This window comes from Euprymna scolopes, chromosome 31, assembly GCF_053919585.1.
Source record: "Euprymna scolopes isolate OS-2025 chromosome 31, ASM5391958v1, whole genome shotgun sequence".
Taxonomy (NCBI): Eukaryota; Metazoa; Mollusca; class Cephalopoda; order Sepiida; family Sepiolidae; genus Euprymna; species Euprymna scolopes.
Window position 1 is genome coordinate 13,662,056 of NC_136512.1, and position 23,647 is coordinate 13,685,702.

At 33.9% G+C, this 23,647-nt stretch overlaps 1 protein-coding gene across 6 annotated transcripts in view; it reads right to left on the reverse strand.

Moving 5' to 3' along the window:
- Positions 1–1,123: 1,123 nt before the first annotated feature.
- Positions 1,124–23,647, reverse strand: part of LOC145255626 (tRNA-specific adenosine-34 deaminase regulatory subunit adat3-like) — a 73,427-nt gene continuing 50,903 nt past the window's right edge. For 5 of the 6 annotated variants that reach the window (XM_080114149.1, XM_080114148.1, XM_080114152.1 and 2 more), the window contains 4 exons: positions 23,365–23,476; positions 15,133–15,292; positions 7,976–8,090; positions 1,124–1,597 (listed from right to left, as the gene is read on the reverse strand). In XM_080114149.1, the coding sequence (XP_079970275.1) occupies positions 1,399–1,597; positions 7,976–8,090; positions 15,133–15,292; positions 23,365–23,476 (586 nt within the window). In that variant the 3' untranslated portion in view covers positions 1,124–1,398. The remainder of the gene's footprint in view (positions 1,598–7,975; positions 8,091–15,132; positions 15,293–23,364; positions 23,477–23,647) is intronic. The other variant, XM_080114153.1, reaches the window with a different exon arrangement.

A 23,647-nucleotide genomic window follows, 5' to 3' on the forward strand; every position in this document is an offset into this window, starting at 1 on the left:
AGTGGGAAGTTTGGCCTTCGAGCCGGGATTTCTGTAATTGGTCCTCGGTCAATGTAGGGGAAACCCTTCATACTGAGACAATTACTATATTTTTGGATACTGCCAGAGTGCCTCCCTTTTTTGGGGGAGCTGGTTTTCCCCCCACATTAAAAACGACCTTGCATCTAATTTGCTTTCGTGTCGAAGCAAATAAATACCCAAAGCATTTAAATCATCATACGTTTGATTGACTGTGCTTAAATTTGACGCACGCAACTTCTGCTTACACGATGGCGACATCGGCTAACACGTTACGTTTTTTTCACCTTCTTTCTCTCCTTTGCGTTACGGGTTCCAACCTACTACCACTTACAATTATCGTCACGAACAGCAGCCCGCCACTTGGCTCTATCTAAAGCAGTCTGCTCCCATGATGACAGATCAACGTTGAAGGCCTTCAGTGATGCCTTCAGAGTGTCTTTAAATCATTTTCTCTGGTTGCCATGGAAGCACTTGCCATGTTGGAGCTCAGCAAATAGAAGCTTCTTGGGTAGTCTGTAATCTGGCATGCGGGTTACATGACCAGCCCTTCATCAGGATAGTGGGGATGCTTGGGAGTCCAGCACGAGTGAGGATTTCTGTGTCTGGTATCCTTTCCTGCCAGCCTATGTCAAGCAGTTTCCTCAGTCTGGTGGTGCGGTATTTATACTAATTTTGACATGACATGCAAGTACATAATGTTTTCACCTGCATTTGTTTAAAAGATCACCAAACCGCACGAGTTAAACATTTTTTTTGGCTGAGCATTGTTTATATGATCAGGTCTCAAAAAAAAATAAAAAAATAAAAAAACACAGTCTCTTTTCTCTCCTCTCTACTGACTCCCGTTTCACACTTATAACGTCATGAAATTCATATTCACTCGTAAAAATTATTCATTATGAAGACATCTAAGAGTTATCTCCCTTGAACAACCTTGATTTGTAACAACGAACCAATCACAAGCCACCTAGCAAAAACCAGTTTGGCAAGCGACGTTACAAATATGTATGTTCTCAAAACAGATTAATCTCCGAAATTGTCTTCAAACTTTACATGCAGATGATAAAATAACAATAAAAAAAAAAAACAAATAAGTCAATAAAACCTTGAAACATGGATATTTACAAAGACAGCAGGCTGAATAGTTTCACTGCTTTTGCAGTATTGAAAATTTTTTTACAGTTGTCAGGGTGCTCCCGACCCTCCATGAAAGTGTGTACATGAGTGTGTCTTCAGACACTGCAGGATTCAATTGGACAAATCATTTCAATTGGTTTAAAAACCAAACAATCTTTTTTGTTTGGGATGACCACAACTGTGAAAACGTAGGAGAGCATACAACGTCAATTGTACAAAAATAAAATCATGAGTTTCGTGTCACGTGATTGCGTAGGATTTACGGTTTGCCATTAAAAGCATTTCACATTCTTTGCGCAGGACTCCCCGATACACCTCGTAATGATGATTTAGACTTTTCTCAACGTGAAGTTTGTAGTGACTGCCGAGGGCGCCATCTTCGTAAGGGGTGCCGTAAAAAACTCGTTTTATGCGGAAATGAATTAAAGCCATGGCACACCTGAAACGAGATGAGAAACATAAAAAAAATTAACATAAAAAAAGAATTTTTTTTTTTTTACTTGCCTCCCCACGAGGGCAGAGTTAGACATGAGGTCGGTTTTTAATGTGGGGGGAAACAAGCTCCCCAAAAAGGGGTACTCTGTTCAATAACAAAAAAAAAAAATAATGTACCCCTCATGAAGAATTTCTCCTCCATTAACCGAGACCAAAAAAGTGTAGTGCAGCATTTGAAGAACAGATACTACACTTTGATGTTGGCTCGAAGGCCAAGAACAAACAGTAAAACAAAAAAGGTCTTTAAAAAGAATACAAAAAAATGTTTAAATCAAAAAATAAACACGGATAAAAAAAAAAAATGAATTAAAAAGTTGTTTTTTTTAATTTAAAAAGTCAAAAAATTAACATCGATAAAAAAAAGAATAAATTTTTTTTATTTAAATCAAAGAATAGAAATAAACATCCAAAAAAAGAATAATTATTTTTTTTTTAATAAAAAATAAACACTGATAAAAAAATAAAATTTTTCTTTTAAATTAAAAAGAAGAATAATTTTTTTTATTTAAAATCAAAGGATAAAAAAATAAATAATTTTTTTTTTTTTTCACACAATGCCAAAAAAAAAAAAATCTATTGGATTCGAGATGGAGATATTTTTCTTCTGAATAAGGATTAGCTCGTGAACTTGTTTTAGTGTATTCACAACACAGGTCATGATTATTGGAAAACTATTTTGTTAATCAAATAATCTCTTACAACAACTATATTAGTTTTTTTTTTTCAAGAATAACTAATGTTATTTCAGAGATTATCAGCGGAGATTTATATATATATATGTATATAAACGACCAAGTTCTCTCCGATTCTCTCTCCTCTGATCTTGATCACGTTGTACAATGGGGAAAGGAGTGGCTGGTTATTTTTAATGCATCTAAAACCAAGCTTCTATCTTTACATCATCAACGTTCTGATCCACATCTGGCATCAATTAAAATGAATGGCTCTCGTCTTGGGGAAGCCTCAAGTTTTGACAGGCTTCTGAGCTTGACCTTTACTCCTGATCTTAAATGGAATACGTAAATCAAATCTGTTGCCAAGGCCACTGGAAAAATGGTCGGATCCTTCTATCGATCCAGTAGATATCTCACTGCTGATGCAATTCTCTATCTATATAAGAGCCAGATACGTCCAAGGATGGAATACTGTTGCCACATATGGGCAGGAGCTGCTAGAAAAGACTTGTCCTGCCTTGATAGGGTTCAAAATAGACTTCGTGGCCTGGTGGGAGATGTCCTTTTCTCTTCGCTGCAACCTCTTTCTCACAGAAGAGATGTTGCGAGTTTGTCTCTGCTTTATCGTTATTTTCATGGAAAGTGTTCGACTGAGCTTCAATCTATGGTCCTCCCTTGCCAAACTTTCACAAGAAACACTCGATTAGCTGAAAACATTATCAATTAATTTTCCCCACTCTTTATCTGTGCCTAAACCTAAACATAAATTCCATGATCAAAGCTTCTTTCTTAGAACTGCACGCCTGTGGAATTGTCTTCCATTTTCCTGCTTTCCAGCTGTCTATAATATGGTTGTCTTCAAGTTCAACGGGAACAAGTTTCTGATGAGCCGTTCCACTTAAGTTAACAAATTTACCGAACTTCCATTACTATATTGTCCTTTTGACTACTCTACACTCTTTAACCCTTATCCTTGAGTGGCCTATCGGCCTTGATAAGTGGTGACGCTTATGTAAAAAAAAAAAAAAAATATATATGTATTTACTGTGTGATGTTTGTGGGAAAGAACCCCAGCTAAGTGCTCAATAAAGTAAAATTCAATTGTACAGGGTGGAACGATAAAGATTGTCGTCATAAAGAAAACAACACTACAGCTTTATTTTAAAACTTTTATTGAAAAAATCAATTTAGATAACTTGATTATGCGGTAGAGCTAACATCTATTCAATGTAACCACCTTCAGCCTCAATTATCATCTCAATACAGATCTGGAACTGGGAGCATACCTTTTCCACAAGCGCCAGGGGGAGCTGAGTGAATACTCAGCGGATGGCAGCGATCAGGCTGGTATTATTGAGTACTCCAGAGGGTTCAGGTTGGGGGAGGGGGGAGGCAGTGAGAGAAAGGTACAAAGTCGTAGTATTCCTTCTGAAGCCAGGCCTGGGTCTCTTTGTACTTGTGGGCTGACGCCAAATCCTGCTGACACACTCAGTGGCCATCTGATTGCATCAGGAGATTACCATCCAGGTACACTTTAGTGTTAACTTTCAAGCCGACTTCGAAAATGTGAGGTCGCATGATGCGGCCCTCACTTGAAAACGCACCAATGACGGTAACTGGCTGGAAACTGTGTTTTCATCATCCTAGGCACGTTTCTCTTATTTGTGGCAATCTAGCAATGCATTATAAGGGTGCTGTCAATGGTCCTGTTGTCATAACTTGGATCAGTGCATTGCCAATCTCACTCGTTGAACATTGTGCCACTTTCAAACATGATAGAAGGCTCCTATCGCTCTTGGGATTTGTACACAACTGGCCAACTAGCAGATGGTCTGCAACAAAAAAAGAAAACCAGTTTTCCTCAAACGGAAATGGAATCGTGGTGTCTTTTCTAGGACGACAATTTCATCGTTTCACTCGGTATATACATATATACCTACTGTGTGATGCTTGTGGAAAAAAAAAAACCCATCAAAGTGCTCAATTATAAAATTCAATATAAGAGCATAATACTTATTTTTAAATTTTGCAGAAAACCATTAGTACCATTGGTTTCAAATCTGATATAAGGGAACTAGTTTATTGTTGAATTCTCTTTAACTTCTGTTTATATCTGTTTTCACTGAAAATGGCAATCACACATTGTTTTTCTTTATTGGATCGCAATTTATTGATTTATTTTACTTATTATTTTTTATGAATTTATTTTTAATGAATTTATTTTTTATGAATTTATTAGGTTGGTGCAAAAATAATGTCATTTTTTTTTTACTCAAAGTTGAATGTCAAAAAAACGGCATTATTTTTGCACCAACCTAATATATTTTTACTTTATTTTTTTGAAACTTCCGGTTTTTAGATATGGACGCAGCCTTCATTTGAAAATTCAAATATTTCAAATGTGAACCTCATTCGTTTGAGGACTCAGATTTAAGTCAAAGATAACTCATGTTCTGGTGTTTGGATCATTAGCTGAAGATTCCTCAAATATGAAACGGCTAAGTATGTAGATAGTAATCAAATATTTATTTACAAACTCCCTTTTGACATGGCCCATTCACAGTAAAAAATATATATATTAGCTATTTAATCTAAGCTAAACACATGTTCCTTTCTACATGGTTTTTTTTAAGACAGTTGACCATGTTGTCCACCTGAATTGTCATTTTGCATAGCAGTAAGAATTGGCATCATTTGGTAGAGCATTCAGATTTGGGTGAAAAGGGGTTATGTCCTCATAGAACCCCTTAAGGGTGCACTTAGAGATTTGGGACCACTTCCATTGTCTTCCTCGATAAATTTTACATAAGAATAGGTTTTTAGATTTTATGTAGATTCACTAACCTTTCTTTTTCTAGAAAACAAAAAGATCACACACACACACACACATACATTAAAAAAGAATCACTTAAGAATTTAGTTTTTATTTTCATACTATTATAACTATAATGAGGATCTCCGTTATTTTCGTCAACATTTGAAATATTTTCAACTTTTCAACAGCCTTTTGAATACCTTGATAAAAGCCAAAGGCCAAGGGAATAAACCCCAACAATAAATCCGGTTTAAAATCCCGATAGGCAGATGGTGAAGTACTGCAACACTTTTCTGGCAACTGTCAATAATTTTCCCCACTCTTTATCTGTGCCGAAATCAAAATGTAGATTCCATGAACAAAGCTTCTTTCTTAGAAGTGCACGCCTGGGGAACTCTCTTCTGCTTGCCTGTTTCCCCACTGTTTTCTACAACTTGGATGTCTTCAAGCCCAACGTAAACAAATTCCTGATGAACCGCCCCCTTAAGTAATCCACTTTATCAAATCTCCAATACTAACGATTACTACGACACTATTCTATTGATTACTGTACACGCAATAACACTTATCCCTGACGCCTTGATAAGTGGTGAACTCCATGTAAAAAGAAAAAAAAAAGAAAAAAAGAAGAAAAAAAAGAAAAAGGAAAAAAAAGAAAAAGGAAAAAAAAGAAAGAAAAAGAAAAAAAAGAAAAAGAAAAAAAAGAAAAAGAAAAAAAAGAAAAAGAAAAAGAAAAAGAAAAAAAAGAAAAAAAAAAAGAGAAACTCCCGCAATTGCGTTGGCTTTGACCGTATTGGCTTGCTTTTCAGCTGACAGGCAACCCTGGTAGCTGGACAAACCTAGGTCTTCTTATCAGCTGTCTAGGCCTGCATTCGGAGAGGCAACTCCATCTTCATTTATTCCACTCGACTCTTTTTAAGAAAAATCACTTAAGGAGTTTGTTTTAATTTTGATACTATTGTAACTACGATGAGAATCTGTTATTTTCGTAAACATTGGAAATATTTAAAAAAAGAAAAAGAAAGGATATATTAACCGTCTAATCTAAGCTAAATGCAAATTCCTGTCTACATTATTTTTTAAGACTGTTGACCATGTTGTCCGCCTAAATTGACATAAATAGGGTTCATTTGTCTACTTGTTGCATAGCGATAGAAATTAGCAGTTAAAATACTTGGATTAGAGTTAAAGGGGTTACTCTTACAAGAAATGGTTCCCCTTTTCTTGTAAGTAAGAAAAACATAGACTGAGATTCAAACTTTGTAAGAAATAGGTTCAGAAATGGAATGTAGAATTTCGCATTGTTCAGTTTCACATAAAATAGTTTAGATATGTTGCTGTAAAAGGAATTTTGATTGTTCAATTCTTTTTATGAAAACTGAATTGAAATAAGGTCAGTTAGAAATTAAAGAACAATGCAATTTAAATATGTTGAAAAATAGGTTAGGGAAAAAAATAGGAGTGAGAATTCTTTGTCTGCAGAAATGGTTTGGAAACATGTGTGAACCACACATGTTTAGGCCACGTGGGTCGATCACGTTTTTAGACACATGTATGACGTCATGGCAGAAATGAATTCTCAATATAGGAGCTAGAGAGAAGAGTTGGACAGAGTTGGAGACAAAGGTAGGAGACAGAGCTGACATGGTGAGAGGAGGGTCCCTTTGGAAGCGAGGGAGAAAGTTTTAAACATGTAGAAACAACTTTGAATTCCTGGATGTCATCATCATTTCGACCGGTCAAATGGAATAAAAGAACATCATCATATTTTTGTAACTGCCGTAACTGCGTGTCGTCTTTCTACCAAATTGAAGGTAATGTGTAATCATTTTACATGAACTTTGTTCACACTCATCTTTAATGAACTTTGAAATCCTCATAGAACCGCTTAAGGGTGCACTTAGAGATTTGGAAACACTATTATCTTCCTCTGTAAATTTCATGCATAGTGTTTTAATTTAATCATATCCTTTTTAAATAGGAAAAAAAAAAGGAAAAAAAAAAGAAAAAAAAAGGAAAAAAAAGGAAAAAAAAGGAAAAGAAAAAAATCCATGCTGTCTTCGATAGCTGTACACTCAAAGAACATGACATTAATGCAAGTATGCTCCAGGGTCGATCCTTAGACCATTATTATTTCTGATTTTCATAAATGACCTTCTGCTGAAATTGTGTCCGAGATGGGTATATTTGTCAACGACACCACACTATATCAGACATGCATGAAAAAAAAACAAAAAAAAACAAACAAAAAAAAAATAGATGAGCACATATCCAAAGCAATATTTGAAACCTTAGAAAATTACCTCCTGTCTATAGCTGAATGAGGATGTAATTGGATGGTAACAGTTCATGCTACTAAGACAACGCTACTTTCCAGGACAAGGCATGAAGCCACTTAATGTAAGGAGCTAAAAAAAATACTACTTCACGGTCAAAACTAGCCAGCGATAATTGTTAGATGGATCAATTCTGATCCAAAAAACAGCAATTCTTTCCCCCCTTTTTCAGAAACATCACTTATGGAATGTGAGAACTAAGAACTAAAGGACAAAATAAGGAAAGCGAGAGTTACAAGGCTGCCGAAACTAAACTGAATGTCTACTTTCTATCCTATTTTTACTATGATTAGCTCTTTACATCAAGGAGCTTCATACCTTGTCTGGGGCAACTTCAAATAAAAAAAAAATCTCCCTAGTGACAGAAAACAGCTGTCCTCATATTATAAGGAGTTAGCTTAATGGATAGTGATGTCTCCCAGCAGTGGCCATTGTATTGCAAATATAGAAACAGCCATCACTATCATCATCAACTAATAAAGAATACAAATACTCACATAACACAGGGTTCCTCGGTGACGTAAAGGTCATATCCTGTACACAAGTAAGGTCCGACTTTTTTCCCGTCAGAATTAACTTGAATTTCACGTGCGGTGTTGTACAAAAGAGAATCTGTAAATAATTTAAAACCATTTTTTTTTCTTTTAATCTCAAACTAGCAGAGGCACCCGATGTTGCCCGGGGTCAAACATGATTCTTCAACATTGTATTAGGTTGATGCGAAAGTTCTTGCAAAACTTTTAATTTTCATTTCAAATGATGTATTTCCAAATAAGTTTTCGTTATAATAACTTTACTTTATATATCATCTAATCGTTTGAATTATAATCATTTTAAAGACAGTTTTATGCTCTATCTAATCGTTTGAATTATAATCATTTTAAAACAATTGCCTTCTTTTCAGAACGTTGAATACAAGAAAGATGGAAAAAAAAAAAAAAAATTTGCACAATTTTCCTATTTCAATTCAAGCTAGGCCAAAAAGCTGCTGAAACAGCTCGCAATATCAACAAAGCTTTTCGCCTAGAAACCACTACTGAATGCACAGCACAACGGTGGTTTAAGAAATTTTGTGGTGGTGACGAGAGTCTTGAAGATAATGAGCATAGTGGTCGGCCATCAGATGTTGACAACGATCAATTAAGATTTTTAGTCGAAGTTAATCCATACATAACTGTTTAAGAACTTCCTTCTCAATTAGATGTAAAGTATACGACGATTTACAACCACTCGAGAGAGATTGGAAAGACAAAAAAACTTGATAAATGGGTGCCTCGTGAATTGAACAACAACCAAAAGAAACGCCGTTATGAAGTGTCATCTTCCGTTCTTATACACAACAAAAACGACCCATTTCTCAACCAGGTTGTAACTTGTTGAAAAGTGGGTTCTTTATGACAACCAGCAATGCTCAGCTCAGTGGTTGGATGCCGACAAAGTTCCACGACACTTTCTGAAGCCAAAGTTGCACCAAAAGGAGGTCATGCTGGCTGTTTGGTGGTCTGCGACTGGTCTCATCCATTATAGTTTTTTTAACGCAGGTGGAACAACTACAGCGGGGAAGTACTGCCAACATATTGTGTGAAATGCATCAAAAATTTCAACAACAACATCTAACATTAGTCAACAGAAAAGGCCCAATTCTCCTTCATGACATAAACCAACTCTACAGAAGTTGAATGAATTGGGCTATGAAACTGCCTCATCCACCATACTCTCCAGACCTCTCACCTACTGACTTCCACTTTTTCAAGCATGTCGACATCTTTCTGCATGAGAAATGCTTCAAAAACTTAACCGATATCAAAAACGCCTTCATCGACTTCATCGCCACCAGAACACAAGATTTTTACGTCACTGACATAAATACACTTGTTTTGCGTTGGCAAAGGTGTGTTGATTCTGATGGTGCTTATTTCGATCAATAAATTTTTGTTTGAGCCGAGATATGTTCGTCTGAATTTAAAATTTAAAAACCGCAAGGACTTTCTTGTCAACCTGATAAGATGAAAATAAAACATCTATTTTTTTTTTTAAACTCAAGGATTTTGAAATGAAATGTTTAAGAACTAATGCGAGAAATGAGGTCGATATAAAAACAAAACCTTTATATTAATAGATCAACAATTTATATCTTTATTTCTAACTATTATTTTACTGAATTATTTCTATCTATTATTTTACTGAATTTGTTTGTCACCGTCTTAAATTTTAACCTCATGACGTCATTTCTAACAAACTTTTCAAACTTAACATCTAACACTGGAACGCTATATGTTTTGGTTTCGATTCTAGTTGATGACACACATATAAAAAATACTGAGCTAAATACAAGTTTTATGCACAGTTACCTCCCCTACTACAAAAACTTTATTTTGTTTTTAAACTATTAGTGTGAGGACAATTTTTAAACTATTAGTGTGAGGACAATTTTTAAACTATTAGTGTGAGGACAATTTTTAAACTATTAGTATGAGGACAATTTTTAAACTATTAGTGTGAGGACAATTTTTAAACTATTAGTGTGAGGACAATTAATCGGAATTGGAAAAATCAGAACATTTGGAACGTTTTTTTTTTGTTTTTTTTATCAGAAAATCTTTTTCCTTCTTTTCCGAAGCTAAAAACCATTCTTTTACCTTTGTTTTAACTTTGTTTTCATTCCTTGTAATATCAATAAAATAATACATATTTATATAATTTGCACTACAAGTAAATTGAAATCTACAAATTCCTTCTACCGACAAGTTTATTTTTACATTATATCCTTCCTTGTTTGTTTGTTCTTGCGACAGTACCAGACAAAGTGACTGAATTGTAACAACACTGTTAAAGTGTAATGGTCACGTTACACTACTGACAGAATTTTGAGTGCTTGTTCAGAATTTAGCCCCCCCTCACTCCACATCAAAAAACAACAATAAAGAAAAATTTGTATGATGCATATACCTGTGACAGAAAAGTAAATATCATACGCCGAAAATCACGTAAAACGATAATATAGTTTTACTTTTAACTAATAAAATCAAATTTTACGGCAAAACTATGAGTGACAATCTTACGACGCCATCTTGCAAACAGTATGAATGAAGAAGGGAGATAACTCCAAGTAATCCAAACTTGCAAGATTTTAGAATACGATTCTTAACATGGGTGTGGATGGAGGCATTGGAAAAACTCAAATTCGCTTAAAAAATGATTTTCTTTATAAAAATAAAACTACTTGATAAATTTACGTGACTTTTGGAATACAACATTTTCTTTCTGTCACAGGTACATACATTATAGAGGTTCTTTTTTATTTTTTTGTTTTTTAATATAGGGAAAATTCTGGACAAGTACCAAATTTTGTTCTCAAGCTTGTGGAAAAGCTCTCTGGAGTATGTAGATAAGTAAAATTATTTATAATTATGTTAATATCCCCATTAGGAACAGAAAAAAATGTAAAATCTCATTTCAAGATGAAAAATCCCATTTTTAGCAGAAAAAAAAAATTCCCCAACAGCTAGCTAGATTTGACATATATGGTTTAAAAATTATTTTCAAGGCCAATTAAAAACTCATAAAAATCTCATGAGCAAAGTTTCTTTCCTAAAACTTTGAAATTAGACTGAAATTGCAATTTGGATGGCAGCTGTAACCAAACTTTAATTGCTATCATCATATATATATATAAGAATAATTATTGTTTAAAGTTCTGAATTTGTTAGATGAGAGCTGATTGTTTATATTACTTGTATGGATCGGACTATTCTCATCTTGAGTGTTATTTATGCAACGTTTCAGTCGGATTAGCTTTAGACTGTCCCCAGGCATGTTGATTGTTGATTGGAAAAGAACAGAGAAAAGTTACTGGTTTCATAGATATTTTTGTGAAAATTTTTTTTATTAGAGTTGCCTTTGTCAACCAATTTTTTTTTTACAAATTCAAAACTAAAACCATAAAATAGAAACTAACTCACAGAATATGAAACATCTACGGAGCTAGTAACTTTTGTCTTTTCTTTTCCAACAACCATCAATATGCCTTATAAAGACGCTCAAAGGACAATCCGACCAAAATGTTGCACAAATAACACTCAAGATGAAAATAAACCTCTGGAAAAAAACGTAAATATGTTAGAAAAAAATATATCAACAAAAAAAAGAAAAAAAAAAAAAAAATCTTAATATTTTGTCCAAATTAAACCTGCGCAGTCTATTACGATTGTCGCCGATTTAAAAAATATTATTTTTTATAGTTAACTATAATTTAGGTTTATTTTCTCACCCCCCTTTAAAATAAAAATATAAAAATATGTAAGTTTTCTTTATCAATGGATTTTGTGTTTTTTAAATCACATACCTTTTTTAAATAACTATGTTTATATTTTGTCAAATCGCTTAGATATTTCTATGCGATTAAAAAACACAAAATCAATCGATAAAGAAGGTTTACGTATTTTTATATATTTTTATTATAAGGAGATGAAAAAATAAACGTAAAATATAGTTAACTATAAAAAATAAAATTTTTTTAAATTGGCGACGACCGTAATAGACTGCACAGTATATGTAAATAAAGTATATTTAAATATTGTCCATTAAAAAAAGAAAACGTAAATATGTTAGAAAAAATATATTAATAATAAAAAAAAAATCTTAATATTTTGCCCAAATATATAAGTAAGCTGTTTTGAAGAATAGCGGAAGTATTGTATCAATTTTGTGCTTCCATAACTCAATTGACAGACCTGCCGCCATCTTTGAAACTTAGGGTCTTGTTTTATGCACCATTACCATAAATGATTGTTTAATTATAATCATCAAGCTCTTTTAAGAATACTAATGGTAAAATTCTTAGTAAATCAATCGCTCTCTTGCATTCACTGTATTTTGTGGTCTTATTATTTATTGTTAGGATCATCAGTTGTTTATTTTGAAAAACTGTTTCAGGAATTTAAAAAAAAAAAAAAAAAAAAACTTTTACAGGGCCCTATGGACAAATTTATCGTTAGTTGACCTTTAACAACTAAATATTTTCATTTACTAGCCAAATAGAAAAGTTACTAGCCAAACTCACATGATTTTTAGAATATGACATCTTCATTCTGTACCGATATGTACATCATAAAGATTTTTCTGTATTTCTTTTTTTAATAAGTGTAATTCTAAATATGCAACAAATTTTATGTTGATACTTGAAGCTATAAACATTCTAATTTCTTCAAATATTTTTTTAAACAGCCTTCGTTAAAAAAAAAAAAAGAAGAGTATATTGTTTTATTAAACTTTTATTATTTAAATGAGTTAACTTTGTTCGTTTTATAAAAAAAAAACAAGCTGGAAAGATATTTTTCATTCAGTAGCGAGCTTTGGAAGATTGTTGGTGAAAGAAACACAATCGCCGAAAGATAAGCGTTTCATTATTTCTAGTTGCCACTTTGAGAAATCATTCGCAAATGCGACTGCTTCATTCGCAATGTAGAGCCCTGTTTTACTTTGTGGCTCCCCAGCATTATTAATCAAACACAATCTCACTTAAAAGTACAAACAAAAACCTTCCAAAGTTTCTTTCCGGGAACTGTCCATCTGCGGAACACAATACCCTGTGGATGCTTCCCAGCTGACTATAACAATTTTTTTAAAACATGCTTAAGCCCTTGGTGAACTATCCTCTTAAATAATCAAACCTTTACTCAGCTGATCATCATCACGTTAGTGTCAGTCTGCCCGACACTCATTAACCCTTATCCTCAAGTGGGCTGCGGACCTTGATAAGCGAAGATCCCACGCCCACTAATAAAATAAATAAAATTATTAAAGATGATAGTATTTTTTACCTTGGAATTTTCCATTTTTGAGTATCATTTTCTACTGAGAGATGTTTTAAAAAAAAAAAAAAAAAGAAAAAAGAAAAAAAAAGAGTGCTAGTTCAGACTAACAACGAAAATGGAAAAATTGAATATCAACTCAAAGCAATATTTACTTGCCATGCCAAAATTAGTTTAATATTACCGCATTATTACATAAAACATGTATCATTTTAATTATTGAAATTCTTTGAGACGAGTAATTTTTATATTTATTTATTTACTAGCGGAAGGTACCCGGCGTTGCCCCGGGTGTTTGGAGGTGTGTGTGATTTTGGGTAAATCAAAACACCCGGCTGTTTGTGTCGAGGGGGGGGGGTAAAATATTTTTTTAAAGTTTTGGTAGGTAAGTATAAAGGATCAAACCTGAATCCTTGAGTCGAAGTTGGAAATTAAAGTGTGAAAAAAAACGTGCGACATTAACCACTGGGCCACCACGAAATAGAAACGGAAACATGTTTGAATTTATTTAAGTATTAAGAATTGGCAGATGCCCGTACTTAATGACTTAATGAGGTTAACTTTGACTGCGTGGCAGTATTTTATTTACTGCGGGGCAGTATTTTATTTACTGCGGGGCAGCATTTATTTTTTTGTTTCCTCAAGATGTTGTGGAGGAAACCAGCTTCCCATAAAAAGGGGATTGTCCAAATTGAATAGCAATTGTCTGATACAAGGAGAAACTCCACATTGATCAAAGCTGGTTTCCGGCGATCACAAATGGAACATGACCGCCAGAATTAGTTTTGCTGTTATTATACAAAAAAGCCTAATCCACATGTGGTGATCGAAAAATGTTGAATATTTATCTTTTCAAAAGGCGCGCAAATTTAATAGACAGGCGACCCTCGTTGTTAACTGGTAGATATTATGATTTAGACGTGATATAAAAAGTTTTAAGAAGTTGTGAGCCGACCGATGGCTTCTCGGAAAAAAGCCTTTCTCGGACATACACAAAAAGTGAACATACACACACACATTTTTGCTTTTATATATATAGATAGATTTTTTTTTTTTTACATAGGAGGCACCACTTATCAAGGCCTGGAGGACACTCGAGGACAAGGGTTTGGAGTGTGAAGTGTGTTGAAGCAGGATGCTTCATGAAGATGAGAGCCATTCATTTCAACTTGTTTCCTATAGGCATATGAGCGTTGGTGGTGAAAAGAGAGAAGTTTGGTTTTGGATGCATTAAAAGGTAACAAACCATTTTTTACCCTATTGTATTACGCACTCCAGAAGAGAGAGAATGTCTAAGAGGGAGAGACTAGTCGCAGATGCAGTCACTTAACAGTCACCTTACGCCTAGTGAATAAATTAGCAAAAATACGATGCCAAGGGGTCAAATTTTGAAAGGTATTAACTAGGGATGGAACAATTCTAATATTTTTACTGATTCCCATACAATTACCGATTCTGTATTACATTCCCGATTCTGATTCTTTATAAATCTCTAAATATTTAACTATAAAGTTGTTATTTTTCATGATTTATGTTAAATCTGCAAATGTTTTCTCAAACGTAAACATATACTTATGAGGGATGATCTATCGATTTTAGTTTTACTAATTCTCTAAAATCAATTATTATTTTAGTATTAATATCAGAATATCAGAAGTAAAAAGAATTTTCTTAACAGAATATCAATTAAAAGAATAATTTTTGGCATCGAAAAATAGGCACAATTTTTCCGATTCCGATACTCAAAAAAGTTTTGATTTTTTCGATTCCCGATTCCGATTAATCGTGACAGCACTAGTATTAACATCAAATAAAAGGGATAGATAACGTTATTTACAAACCTGAGCAGTTCCACACTCCTCCTCCTTGGGAATGGGCCACCAGGTCGACACAAACCATGACTGCATGTTTCAAAGGATGGCCAGATCGAAGGCGGATATCATGAGCAGCTGCTACGATCTGATCTTCGGAAGGATCAACTATCACTGCTCCAACTGGACGCTTTACAAAAAAAAAAAAAAAAAGGAAAAAAAAATGTTTATAAAGAACACACATAAACACATACACACAACACTATCCTCAGATGTCTTCGGTCTCTCTATATAAGGGTTTGTCAGGTCACTCTGAGGTGGGGATACTATGAAGTAAACCCTGACCAACTATTAAAAAAAAAAAAAAAAAAAAAAAAAAAATGGTGTGTTGTCTTCTCAACCAACATGTCCTCTGATTTGTGAACAGGGATGCTTCCTTTTTCTCTCTCTCTCTATATATATATGCATATATATATAAATCCGTATTCCTGATTGTTTGTTTGTTTAAAAATGACAACATTTGATTCGATACCTCCGTTCAGTCTCGAAAGACAAAGGATACCCCCTGTAATTGTGAGACAAGGATTACACAATCCCCAACCACACTTCTCTTGAATCGGCACTGTTTGAGACCAGTGGCAAGGAAAAGTCCAGGATGACTGGAAACAATGCCTAGATAAGCGGAGCACATATACAGCACTTGGAAGTCCCAAATGGTCACCCATTTAGCACTGACCAAACTCAATGTTACTTAACTACGAGGATTCAGCGAGAACTGGTGTGTCAACGTGATTATGCCGTATATTACATATCATTGTGATATATATGTTAGGACAGCATATATATATATATATATATATATATATTTAATTATTTTTTTACTATAATAATTAAATACCTACAGACACTAGTGTTTCATCCTTTCGGGATTCTTCAGTGCAGGGTGTCACGATTACTACCAGTCGAACGATTCGAACCCGGTGACACGAGACATCTCTGGCTCGATTAGCGGAGGCCGTATCCATTCGGCTACTATTAACCGTGTGAAATAGCGTTGAATTTTAAACATTTTTAATTTAAATGTTCATTACGTCAGGCAGACAGTGATCAAATCGTTATACGATGATCTACGCATATGTTCTGACGTCATATATGACGTTATAGAAGCTGATGGTGTCATATATGATGCCATCTACGGGGGAAGAGAGGGTAAATGAAAGATGCGCGAGGCAGCAAATAAGAAGTTGTTGACAATGACTGATAAAAAGCATAAATAATAACAAAATTTAATGCCAACCCAAGATACAAAATCCCATCCCCTCATCTAGTTTACACTAGACAGGATTAGGTAAGCAATGGGGTAAATCTTTCTGTCTCTGGAAATGGCACTTCAAATATGGCAGAGGTCAACCAAGATCAACCATCAGGCAGTAATTAAAAAAAAAAAAAAAGTTCCTGGCCTTTTATTTTCACTATATGCAACAACTAAAAAACTAATAAAAAACAGTGAAGTAGGTGCTATTGTATTGTACTCCGCCTACTCTATTATTTATTATTTGTTTTTAAAGTGGAGCAAGACATCAAACGAAATAATAGCCAAGAAAATAAAAAATACAGAGTTAAAGCGGGGGGGATGGGGGGGGAATATTTGTTCACATAAAAAATAACATTTTTTTTTACTCAAACATTATTATTTATATTTTTCCTAGCCTGGGTGCCCGGCATTGGCCGGGTATTTGGAGGTGTGTGTTGAGCAAAAAAAAAAAAAAAAAAGTGGTAGTAGGTAGGCAGGATCGAACCTGTATCACGAAGGAGAAAAAGAATGTGAAAAAAAAAAAAAGTGACGCCTTTGCTGTTGCATCCATCGCCAAACCTGAAGTGATGTAGGTTTAAATTACGGCTAATCAATCGAAAAGAGAGGATGACTTTCACATACACACACAGTAACAGACAGAGAACTTGAATGCCTACTGGAAAGAACTTGAATGCCTACTAGACACTGTCCTCGATTGTCTAAGGTCTCTCTGTACAGGGGTTTGTCAGAACAACCTGGCATGAGGATACTTTTTCCATAGAAGTAAACCCTAACCAAATATTCAAAATCACATAATAATTGCTGCCCAAATAAGATCTCACTATGGCTAAACCACATTAGTTTTTACGAAGAAGGGTGCACCTTCTCCAACTGATGTTACCTTAAGTAATAGCACGAAGCTGGATACTTCACCAGACTAGATAAATTCTTGTCCTAGAATCCAGTAAGACCAAGAGATCAAAATGAAAGATATACTACAACGTATGAAAATGGTTAATTGGGAAGAGGAAAATTGTTCTCAATTTCTTTACTAACTCAGTATTTGAGAGATAAAGAAGTTTAATGAAACATTCGAATACCTATGTATCTCATATAGTTCAAGTGTTAGCTCCAGGTTGTGGGCCCCTTGATTTCTAAGAACTTCGACTGAAGTAAAATAAAACAAAAAAGTGAGATTTATATAATAGAAGATAACCGATATGAATAAATGGTGGTCAATGCAAGGGAACTAACTCTGTTTATAACTTATTACAAGGGAAATAACGGAAACTATCAAAAGGGGTGCTTCTATTTTGGAGTAGGATTATCTAAGGGGGATAACTCCCATTTACTTAAAAAAAAAAAGTATTGCCGAAACAGTTACGACAATGAAACACATTAATTAACAAACTCTAATAAAAACGAAAACACGAATTTTTGAATAAAAATACTTCAAAAAAATAAATAAAAATAAAAATATTGATACCATACCTGAACAATTATAATTAGTTAATCAATCGAAAAAGGGAACAAGTTAATTAAAAAACTAAAAATGAAACAATGTTAAGTAATAAAATAATTAAACGTTTTTAATTAAATGTTAAGTAACAAAATGTTTCAATTAACGTACCCAAAACCAAAAATAAATAAACTGTAACAATGAAACGATGTTAAAACTACAAAAAAAAAAAAAAATGAACTTGTGTTAATTAATAAAAAAAAAATATATCGCATATTGATCACTTATCGCAAGCATTATGTGAGGGAAAACTTCTCCCTTTTCCACCAAAGAAACTCCATGAGATGAAGGTGGAACATCTCAGTCTTAATCCCCAACAATTTCCGGATATGTCTTTTGGCATGAGACCAAAAACCAAAATGGATCAATATGTGATATAATTTTATTTTTATTAATTTTCGTAAATTGTTTCGGCAATGCTTTTCTTTTTTTTTTTTTTTTTTTTTTTACATGGGAGTTATCTCCCTTAGATAATCTTTCTCTAAAACAGAAGCGCCTCAGGAGGGACATATTATGATATTATTTAAATGGTATACGACACAGATTGAGAAAACCTGGGTGTGCCAAGTTCACATTCAGTTTGTTCCACAGAACCATTAACATCAAAACCACACATGGACTTGTGTCCAACCCACTGAAGAGGGTGTACATAAAATTATTTATCACAAAGGAAAATAATAAAGCCTTTGACATTTTCTATAAAATGTATAAAATTTGCATTTTTATTGGGGGGTGATTATTATTATCTATATATTAATACGATGTCGTGTGTGTTATTTTGTGTGTCATGCTAACATCTTTTTTCTTCTGAGAGACTGTCGTTTAAGTGTTATGACCTTACATTTCTTGTAATAAATAATTTTACCAAGAATTTTTCATAAGCTTTGGTTTCGATTCCAGCTGAAGGAACTCAAGTTATATATATATATTTTAATTTTCTTTCTCTTATAATAAGCTCTACTCTCTATTGCGTATTGAGCTTTTTTAATTATACTGTTATTTATATTAGTCTGAAGTTTACCATTGCGTATATCTGGTAAACACTACATCCCTTTGTTTTCAGTAATATATATATATTATTTATTTTTTCTTCATAAGTTTTGGTTTCAATTCAAGCTGATACACCCAAGTCATACGGATATGTTTTTTTTTTTTTAATTTTTGAAACCACAACTTCATAATATATAAGGATCGATACAAAATTGACTCTATAATAATATATACAAAATCTGCATAAATTAAAATATCATATTTAAGCGTATTTTATGACCAGGCTACACCAGGCATCCCTACTAGCTTAGATAAATACTTTTGCAGTTTTTACAAAGAGCTACAATAATATCAGGGTGTCTCCATCCACGCTAAACGTCCACAGAATGCCAACATCAATATATTATATATGAAGGAGTCTGCTGTGGAATTTCCACAGGTCCCGCTAGTATGTATAATATTCTGCCTGTTCCTTCCTTAGTCAATAGTCTTTGAAAAATGTTGAATACAATTTTTGAAACTGCTTCAAAAAAGACTAAAAATAATATAATACTACACTGACACAGCTGCTGTACAGCTAAATCAAGATTTAGAGTGGGACAGCACGTGATGCTATCAGAGGCAACAACTCACAAAATTATGCCTAAACTGCCTTCAACCTTTGTTACCACATCTACTACCTGTGTTCCTAGATAGCTGAAAGAGTCTACTACCACTGGATGATTGGGTTAGGGTTTGGGTTAGGGTTAGGGTTAACTACAACTAAGAACCAAAATCTATACTCTTATAAATTTGTGTTTTTTGTGCATTGATATTCATATTAAAAACCCTTTTTTCTATTTATTTAAATATTTATTTGCTCCCCCACGAAAGCAAATGTGACACAAGGTCGTTTTTAATGTGGGGGGTTAAAAACCAGCTTCCCTAAAACAAGGGCAAAAAAGGGGAACTCTGGCAGTATCCCAAAAAATAGAAATTGTCTCAGAATGAAGGGTTTCCCCTACATTGACCAAGGACCAATTTTTTCTTTTTTTTTTTTTTTACATTTTACCCCCCAAACAAGGCACATTGCCACTTTGACGTAGGGGGCAACTATCAGGGACATAAGCTACAGGGGTACTATGTAGGGAGTTGGACAGCAAGATGTCAGTTCACGTGACACTTGAACCTCTGCATGTCAGTACAACTGGGGAAGTAGGGACCCGGAAGGGAATTCCAAAGTCTAACGGTTCTGGGGAAGAAACTACTGGAGTAGAAGGCTCTTTTACATTTAGGGATCTCTATTGTGAAGGGGTGGGATTTAGTTGCTTGTCGGGTTTGTCCGGGGTATTTACGTCGAGAGGGTACAAGTGATTTCAGTTTGTTGGAGCATTCACCGTTAAAGTACTTGTAGAACAGGCAGAGGGATGCAATATTTCATTGATGGGACAGAGGCTGAAGCTTAGATGACAGTTCAGGACCTATCAGTTTGCCGACTCTCTTTTGAAACTTGTCTAGGAGCGAGAGACTAGTAGCAGATGCATCAGCCCAAATATGACAACAATACTCCATACATGGGCGAATGGTGGCCTTATAGAGGTACAGGATACGTTTGGGCGTTAGTAGCTTTCTAGCACGGTAGAGGAAACTCATCTTCTTTGCAGCGGTCCTGGCAATGCTCTTAATGTAATTTTTCCAATTCATGTTTCCTGTGAACATTAGGCCAAGGAGTTTAAAAGATGTACTTTCAGATAAAGAGTCTTTGGCCATTGCTATTGGTGGTAGAGAAGGTTTCTTGTAATTATTGAAGGAAACAATTTTAGTCTTGGCAGCATTGAATGTGACCATAATTAAATTAAGTGATGCATCAGAACAGACACTACACCTTGATCTTAGCCTTCTGACTAAAAAAGAAAAAGGCAAGCCTTTTTTCAATTTATTTAAAGAGAAATACAACTTGAGAATTGTGTGCCTTTCAAAGCGAGAGAGAGAGAGATGTACTAGGGTCTTTAGCTAATGGATTTTGTTAAGTAAAAAAATAAAATAAATATTATTGCAGCCCCTAGGAGCCGTGGCAGAGTGGTTAGAGCATTTAGCAAAAATCAATTGTAAAAGTGATATTCTCTTGCAGGTTGAAGGTTCACTTCTCAGTGTGGTCAACCGAAAAATACAATTGCGAATTACTTAGGACCTCTATCCAGTCATGGCTGTGGGAACGAGAGCATGCTACCCCTGTAAAGTAAAAAAAGGGTTCCGTTCGAAAGATACACCTGAAGAAGGTCGGAGGTTACATCAACCGGAACGTTGTGAAAATGACACTCAAGATGAGAACAGTAGCCCGATGAATGCAAATAATACGAATAGTATTAGTAGCAATAGTTGTTTCGTAGAAGTAATAGTAGTATTAATAGTGATGATACATTATCCCCTCAAGCTTCTATACTACTATAAATTTGTTTTTTGTGTGTTGATATTTATATTTAAAAACCCATTTTCTATTTATTTAAACAGAAAATACAACTTTGTTGTATATGGGTTGTGAAATTGCATTCATCTGCAAAAGATCAAGCTAATTTGCATATTCTTTTGAACATTCATTTTAATTAATTCCCTGTTATATTTTTTCATTTTTTTTATGGGATGATCATCTTTAGTTAACTATTACGTGTAATTATATTCATGCAGATATTCTACATGATTTATACTTGCATAATATTTGCGTTAAAATGTTATAGTAAACACAAACCTCTTTCTATATATATTTATGTATGTGTATATAAATTTGCTTAAAAAATTTTGCCTATCAAACTCCTCTATCAGTTTTTAGTCTACTTACATAAAACTTAATATATAGGGTATTTGAAGCCATGTGAAATTTTATATTAAGGTTTTAGCTGGGGAAAATTGGTACAAAAGTGTGAAAATTAAAGAAATGGAATTTGCCAAGCGAAGAGCAAACAACTGCATTACGAATATGCATATGTAACGTAATTGACATTGGTTAATGTTTTAATTTTTAGCATTGCAGCAAACATGTCTTCATAGCTCAGGCATTAACGTCAAAGAAAAAAGTAAATCGTAAGCTAAATGTTTTGGTTTCAATCCTCGGTGGTGGTGCAAGATTAATTTTTTATTTTACTTTTTAAATCATTACTATATATTGGGTCCAATATAATATAATAAAAAATATGAAATCTGCATTAATCAAAATATTATATTTAAGCTAGTATATATATATATATATATACTAGCTGGACACCCGGTATTAGCCCGGTCTTACAATATGCTTTAACATGATATTTTATTTTATGCAGTTGCATATGTATTATTATAGAATCAATCCTCTATTATATATTACAAGGAATAATTTGCTCGGGGGACTAATTTACAAAAAAATTTAAAAATAATAATGATAACGTCGTTCATCAAATTCCGTCTGTGTTAGTTTACAATATCGCTTCAGCTAATATTTGGGCTTGATGGTAAATGCCCTGGAAAAGTCATTTCTGATTAATGTTTAGTTTTAAAATTTGCAAACGAAGAAATGATTTGCTGCGATTTTAAATGAGACCTCTTCTTTTATTGTAAATTGAACTCATTAATAAGAAAAAATTAAAATAAAATGGTGAATGTCGATTCAAGAGACGTGGTTGGAGGATTGTGCGATTCTTACTTCACAATTACATGCACAGTTACCCTTATGGAGGTGGGGGGGGCTATCCATTGTCTTTAGAGACTGAATAGAAGCAATGACATTAAGAACAGCAATTCTTTCTCCTTTGTACGAAACATTGCTCATGGGATCTGAATACTCAAGGACAAAATAATATAAGCGAGAGTTACAAGGCAATGGAAGTAAAAATAAGATTCATCAAATCTCCACACTAACGTAATGTACTTGCAATAACCCTTATCCCTGAGTGGCTTCCGGGCCTTGATAAGTAGTGATCACTGTGTAAAAAAAAAAAAAAGTTAGATAATCTCCCTCGCATTATTGGAGTTTGTACTGTGCGGTATGTTTAGAAGGAATGGTGGAAGGGTGCAAAAAAAGAAGTAAACAATTGAACATATGACACAATAAGGTATATTCTTTGACTTCCACTTCAATCAGCCAGGTAAACAAAGTACTGAGAGACAGAAGGTCTTCGAGGCGGCTAATACCTTATAGATTGTATTCCATGGTATGTCTAGAAGGAGTGGACGAAGGATGCAGAATAATTGATAAACTACTGATCATATCATGTACTCCTAGATTTCCACTTCAATCTAAGCAAAACAATGAGAAACAAAATGTATTCGAGACAATACATGATAGATTGTATTCGGGGGTATGTCTAACAGGAATGGTGGAAGAGTGCAGAAAAAGTGATAAACCACTGAACACATGGTTTATACATTCTTCAGATTAATTACTTATCTGAAAGTAGAAACCCGAGGTTCTAATCTACTAGGAATAATAATAAGAAATGTAAATACCTACTTCTGCCATTTGTTGTCCAGTTTTTGCCATTTCAATTGCCTTTGTCATGTGTTTCACAATAGTTTCTTCTTCTTTAGACGTGAATATCTTGGTGCTGAGGAGTCGAGTGATTCTGAAAGGAAAAATGGGTTTAATATTTAACAGTGTACCAAGAGAAATTCAACGGAGTGCAGATATGATGATGATGGGTTACGTGCGTAAGTATTAATATGCACTTGATTCTTCTAAATATAATCCAATCAAAATCTGTATTTTTTTTTAGATCTTTTTTTGATTTCTAAAA